General features: G+C 38.8%; 1 protein-coding gene across 1 annotated transcript; it reads left to right on the top strand.

Moving 5' to 3' along the window:
* Positions 1-5,037: 5,037 nt before the first annotated feature.
* On the top strand, positions 5,038-6,846 carry LOC121950531 (T-cell surface antigen CD2-like). The gene has a single exon (XM_042496559.1). It carries the CDS (start codon positions 5,157-5,159, stop codon positions 6,171-6,173), a length of 1,017 nt encoding a protein of 338 aa, XP_042352493.1. The 5' UTR covers positions 5,038-5,156; the 3' UTR covers positions 6,174-6,846.
* The last annotated feature ends 415 nt before the right edge of the window (positions 6,847-7,261 follow it).

Consider the following 7,261-nt stretch of genomic DNA (forward strand, 5'->3'; position numbering starts at 1 on the left):
TTGAATCACTGAATACTGAACATGGAAACTCTTGTACTCTTGCACTTGCAAAATTTCACATTATGACACTACAGCATCAGACACTAGTTCGTCTTCACTACAGCTCGGTTCCTCTTCTCCATCTCTGACACCCGCCTAGAGGGAAAAAGTACTTCTGCAGATGTGACGAGGACAGGAAACACAGCAAGAGCAGAAGCGAACCAATTCAGGACAGTTGTTTTTGTCTACCATTGTAACAGAAGGAGATGATCACAAATGTGGCTCAATCACAAGCTTCCAGTCCAACAGCCTGGTGCGTTGCGATATTTCACAATAAAATGTACTATTCAGAAATCACATCTCTAACGGAGCCTCATTATTTATTTTCCTGTCAAGAAAAATAAATGGATTTTTGTAGAGGACCTATGAGGTGGAAACACCAGTTTCCCTACACTGTGAATGGGAAAAACATTTGTAGGTTAACAAGATGCAGACTGTGGTTGATTTACTTTTCATGGAGCGGTGCTATGAGTTTCCCCAAAGAATATGTCCTTCATACCAAGCAGGCTTTAAGTATTGGGACAGTGATATGTTTTTCATTGTTTTGGCTGTAGTCCAGGGCATTGAAATTGAAATGAAACACTTGCTATATGAGGTTGTGGCTGTTCACATTGATATTGAATGAAAGACTTCTTACCTAGGGGAAATGGAGAGGGGTATACATGGTTTTTATCAGATTTTGATGTAAATATTGATAAGTAAAGATGAAAGTGTGTTGAAATCATATTATTATCATTATTATTATTATTTAGTTATTTATTTTATTTTTTTCAAGATTCGTTTTTGGGCATTTTTGCCTTTTTATTAGATAGGACAGGAGATTGCTAGCGTGAAAGGGGGAAAGAAAGATAGGGGATGACCTGTAGCAAAGGGCTGCAAGTTGGAATTGAACCCACGGCCGCTGCAGCAAGGACACTGCCTTCATTTATGGGGTGCCTGCTTTATCCACTGAGCTACCTGAAATCCCAGAGTTCATATTATTTTAATTTCAAACAAAATGCACAGAGTTACAGAAGCAAAACAAAAAATTTCCTAATACTTAACCACCCTGCATTTGATATATTTTGGATGATAGTCACCTCATGCAGCCGCTAAGAATCTGATTTTGGAGCATATTTGAATAATGGGGTGGATGTTTCCCTTCAATACATATTTTGATTTCTTGTTTGAAAAGAAAACATCACATTCAAACATGAAGTGAACCTTGCACTTCTGCATCAAAGTCCAGGTTCGGTCAACCATAAATGCACACTCGTGCTCCTTATATCACATGGTTACCGGTGGTGTTTTAACATGACACCATCCCGCCATGTTTCATGTGCACACGACAGGTTCCATCTAGTGGTGCTGTCCTGCCATTTGGCCGTCAGCTGGCGTATAATAATACCGCAACCGATTCTGTTCGGCCATGTTCTCAGCTGACGCAGTCCAGGGGCATTTCATGTGCATGCATAAAAGGTGCTTTTTGTCATTGTGCTCTCACACCAAGAGCACTGACTTTACCTTCAGTAGCTATCTATCTAATCCCACCCTTTTCATGGTTCCTTTTTTGGGGGGGTTATTTTGGAACAGGGAAGAAATGTATATCTCCCTCTAAACTCTCCAAGTAACTAGTGTCTTTACACGTGCCCCTGCCACAACATGTAGGTCATAATCCGCAAAATCAGCCTGAAAATTAAAAAAATCTGAAAGGATTGCATGAAAGTCTATAGAGCACAGCCATACAGATGTCAGATCTTGGTTGGAGCTGGCCAATACTACACTATGATTGGCCAGTCTTGTGTTTGATGGGTGGGACTTAGTGATTTATGAGTGAAAGGTGTTTGTTTTGTGATAAATGAGATTCACAAGCATAGAGGAAAGATGGATCAGTATTCAATGGCCTATAGTTAAAAAAAGAAAAAAGTCAGAAATATTTTCATTTTCCCAGTGCATTGATCTTTTGCTTGTGGTGCCGACACAGCTGCATTTGGTGCTGAAATGGGGAATGTAAAAAGCTGGATCATTAAACTCTTCCAGCTGAAAAACCTGCATTGCATTTCTGTGCATTTTTTTAAATTTCAGGTGGAGTGTTGCAGAATTTAATTAAAAAAGTGGAGGATTGGGAATAGACACCTTATTTGGCTCATGTCAGCTTTGATATAAAACATGAGCAAACCATATGTCTGCTCTGCTTTCACCTGTATCTGTGAACCTGCTGTTTACACACACACGCATGCACACACGCACGTTCCTTTTTGTGAGCTGGCAGGGAAAACTCTTGGAGATATAATCTTTACAACATTTGTAACTAGGAATTCATTGCACTCAGCTCTCCATACCCTCCTCCAAATAGCTAACTTTTTACATCAATCTATTCCCTCGGGGTAGGAAAACACGTAATGATGGTGAAACTAAAAGAAACAGGTGTTCCTCTTGTTATGGGTATCTTTGAAGGTGCTGAGCGTTACAGAAAGATTGTGAATCACTGCTAATTGCATGAAATTATAGTTGTGCGGTGCAAAATGAACTCACTCTTTTGCAGTTCGAGCAGGCACGGTTATACTGGATGGATGATGCAGGATTGTAGATGCCACAAATTATAGAGTGACACAGGTTTTTCTACATGTTAACAATGGCTCTGGTTTACTGGAAATGCTGTAGGGGATTTACTGAATGCTCACTTGATTATGATGATTGGGATACATTTCAAGAGCATTTTTTTTTTAATGAATGAAAAAAATGCCAACTCATTTTCAGATACACCAAATTAGAAAATGAAGAAAAAATTTGCCACTTGGGAGATTTTGATTAAAACCACAGAGCCAAATGAGGTCAGAATATATCCGGGTTTGGCTGGAGCGTTTGCTATAGTGTGTTTAAAGGGAAAAAAAAGTGTTGTGCGGCTTTCCGTACAACAGCTCTTCTCTCTTGAGAAGATTTACTGAAATGATTTAATTACATTTTAATTGACACCATAGCTCCATCTTTATTTACAAAATACACATACTGTCTAGTTTAGCTGCTCAACCGAAGGCACCAAAACAAAAGCATTTGCAACAGATATTTACACGAGGCGGTGTCCTCTCATTATTCACTTGCTTTATCAGAAAAGGCAGCCCTGACTAAACCAATTTAGAGTAGACAAATAAAAGTCATTTGTATTCTTTGACGGGCAAAAACCAATAACCAGGATGAATAATCTAAAAGCCAGCAGGGAAATATCTGACTGATAATAAATCTCAAAACTCCTTTCATAATATTCCAGTAACTTAATATGCTCTGTATTTTAACTTGCTGTTATATTAAACTGTGCATTGGTGGCTGCGTTCTGTTTGCAGAACACACATCAATGAAGTTATAACCTGATAGCGTTATCATGCAGTGGCTTTCAAATCCATGTTTATTCACAATATGTGCAAGCTGAGATCTTCATCTTAGCAGTTTGACACAAACCAAGACAAATTAGCACATATTAAAATCATTTATAAATGTTGGGTTGAAGTAAGTTATTTAATGTTTCAGTAATTAAAGTTACATTCAGAATTTTCTTAAACACTAAAGAAGAAAAATGACTTCAAAACAGATATAAAGAAACCCCCAGTCCTGTCACCAGAAGACAGTGTTTGCACTGTATATTTCTGCATACCATGGCTATGTTGTATTTGCACATTTCATATGCATACCATCATTTTAGAGGGACATATTAAACAAACTGATTTTGTCATCAGGAGGTGGAGGGGATGGTGGATGGTGTGACACTGAGGCGAGACACCTGCCAAGATGTAGACCACAATTTGAGACTGAAGGCCTTTGCACACTGAATCTGTCGTTTTTCATCCAAAGTTTTCGCACATCTAACAATAGATATGACCTCTCGTTGTGTCATTCATGTTTGCACTGACTCAGAAACTTTCATCTGTCAACTAAGTTTTTTTTCTTGATTTGTTTCTTTATTCTTGTTCTGCTCATGTTTGGTTCTTTAATGGTTAAGGTTAGGTTCCAGTCCAACTAAGTCCCAGGGATGTAGGTTGTGGTGCACAGGCACACAATTCCATATAACCCTGATCCAGTGATTGAGTTTGAGTTTTTAGTCCTCAGTAACTGGCTCCCAAAATATGGTTAATAGATGGACATCTGCTGCTGTGCTGGGTGATTTTGTCCCCACACTTTGACTGGCAGGCAGAGTTTTGAGTGACATGTGACAGCCAGTGCTGCACCTGGGACAAGTCTGTGGTAAAAACAGGAAGAATCATTAACAACATCCTACTACATAGCATATATCACAAGCTTTTTTTAGATCAGTGCTCTTTATTCTTTTTTATTCTTCTTTGGTGCATATTTCTACAATTTGGCATTTTTTGGTGACAAAGGAATCTTTCAAATTCTTACGTATGATAAAAATATTCAACAAAGTGTCACTTGTGTATTTAACATTACTCTGACTTTAGTCTAACCCAAACACGACCCCTTTTCGAACCATTTCACTTTTCCCTATTCCTCTTGTTCATTTTTCCTCATTTTATGTATATGTGTTGTTCAGAAGACTGTATCCTCAAAAACAAGTGCTAAACAACAACATTTCCTGCAGCCTACGCCAGCGTATGTTTTTACTGAATTCAGCGTAAAATGTTTCCTCAACAGTTTTAAAACTGACAAACCAGAAATAGAATATATAAGTTACATTTCACAATATAGTGAAACTTGTGCAACTGAAGTTTCATGTGGTTTCAGCAGCTCACCACGTAATGTTTGGACTACAACACTTTTGTCACCAGATCATGACAACTGCAGTGTATTGCGTCAGTAAAGAATCATTTTTCAGTATATATTGTTGTTATTTCCGAGTGTGGAAAAAATGTTTGTTACCACATGACTTTGACTACTCTTTTTGCTATCTTCACGGAACTGAAAGCAGACTCTTGACTAATAGACTTCCTTCCCACTGAAGATTCACTTCTCTTAAAGGGCTTGAAGTTTGACATTTATGTGTCAGTTATATTCTGAGTGATACAGGACTCATCTTGATGGGGCTGCTTCTCAATCACGGCTTGAAAATCAAAGATTAGACATAGGAAGGAAATAATTAAACGCTCAAGTGATTATCATAAGGATACCTCGGTCAACCCTGTTATATCATGGCGTTTTTGGCAGTCACACGTTGTGTGATCATTTTGTTGGGATTCATCAGCCTCTCAGAAGCAAACAAGGACACCTGTGATCTATATGCTGGAGTTGGACAGAGTCTGACTCTGCAGTTTGTCTATGATGGACTGGCAAACATGCATGTGCTGAGATGGACTCATAACAGCACAATCATCTTCTACAGAGAACGAGGCAGAGTGTCTGTCGGAAAGTCAGAGGACATCTCTGCAACTGGATCTCTTTTTCTAAAAAACATACAAACTTCAAGTGCCGGGATTTACCAAGTAAATGTGCTGCATCCGAATGGTACACTGGCTAAAGCATGGACAGGCCGTGTCTGTATAATGGACAAGGTGTCAAAACCTCAAGTCACTTACATTTGTGACCCCAAAACTGGTGCTGTTAATCTAAACTGCCAAGTGGCTAAACCTCAGGGTTTGCTGTTCTCGTGGACACTCGACGAAAAGACTTTAACAAGTGAAACAAGACAAACCCTGAGCATATCACTGGCACAGCTGAAAGGGGACAAGAGATTTACATGTAGTGTGGCAAACAAAGTCAGCAAGGAGAAGAGTGACACTGTCCGTCCAGCCTGCAAAAGTCCACCACCACCAGCTTTGCTCTGTTTTCCATTCAAAATTGTTGTTGCAGTGCTGGCAGGAGGAGCAGGTCTGATTCTACTTTTTCTCACCATAATTATCGCATTATGTTGCTGCCACAGACGAAACAAAATCCAAATGGGACACAGGGATAAAGGAGAGCTGAGGATGCTTTCTCTAAGCAAGCGAGAGCCCGACTCCATCAGCCCAGAGTATGAGACAATGCACCCGACTGAGGACTCTACACCCCCGTGTGCCATGTCTTCACCCAGAGCCTGTTACGAGAGTGTTGCTCAGCCTGAAGCTCAGACTGAAAGTAGGCCTGCACAGCTGTCCGCAGCTGCGGAAGGACAAGAGCCTTCACCTGTGCCCAAGCCGAGGACGAAGGCTCCCCAGACAACAAACAACTAAATGTGCCTTTTTCTCTCAAACCATCCATCCCAGGAATTCCCAAGAATAAAGACAAAAGGCATGTTCTTAGCCTAATAACATACACGTGAACAAAAATAAAGGTAATTGCTGGAGAAAATGTCTTAATGTCTAATCCATATTGTTTATCACTTCAAAAGTTTAGTGGCTCACTGGGCTAAGTTATAATGTGCTTGAGTTGGCAGTTTTTTTTGGATATTAACCATAAATGTGATATAATGTCTTGTGTGAAGTTGGGTGGTAAATGTTTTTGTTTTAGCTGTTAGTGGTGGGTGTTAAGATTTGGTGGGGAGTATGAATGTGGCATTTTATCCTTGATACACATTATAAAACAAGAAATTGTGATGGATATTTTTCAATGTGAACACATAATTGTCATTTGTTAATGATACTGGTGGTTTGAACTGTTGGTGTGTTTTATTATGACTTCTTTTACTGTAGAGCTAATGTACTTCTGTGTTATGAATACATTTCCAAACAAAAATGTTTTTCTAAAATGTTTAGCATAATAGATTAAAGGATATAACTGGTGATATTCAATATTTTTTGTTATTGTCAACAATTCCCATGAAAATACCAATAAAAGCAGAGCACTGTTTTGTCCTTCAGCACTTTTTAACTTCCTGAAACTTGCTTGTGGCACTCAGCTCTAAATTTTGTTAGCTCCATGCAAAGACGTAAATCTTTTTTTACATTTTTTTTAATGAGAGATATCAATTTTTGATAAATTATATAATATGTTACAAAAGCAACAAACATTTCTCAAACAACAGTAAATTGTGTATTTTGTTGGGGACAAATTTTAGCGAGAGAGTAATACACATCTTATTCTAACAACAGCATCAGGATAGTGCATGTGAGGTTGGTATTGAAGAAGCATGTCACCCATTGCAACAGTGTGGATAACTGATGTTATTTTAACAAAGATCATATAAGATAGTGGAAGTAGCAAGGACTTCTACTACTTTGTGGAGAGTTGTTTTGAAGCATTTGGTGTAGCTTTTTGGCTGTTGCCATCATGTTTTGTTTTGTTTTTTTGGGCAAATTTGGACCAGAGGGTGGAGCTGTGA

This window comes from Plectropomus leopardus, chromosome 11 (genome assembly GCF_008729295.1).
Source record: "Plectropomus leopardus isolate mb chromosome 11, YSFRI_Pleo_2.0, whole genome shotgun sequence".
Classification (NCBI taxonomy): domain Eukaryota; kingdom Metazoa; phylum Chordata; class Actinopteri; order Perciformes; family Serranidae; genus Plectropomus; species Plectropomus leopardus.

What these genes read in the sequence shown, in the direction of transcription:
- LOC121950531 (XM_042496559.1), top strand. Translation starts at nt 5,157, where the DNA reads ATGGCGTTTTTGGCAGTCACACGTTGTGTGATCATTTTGTTGGGATTC.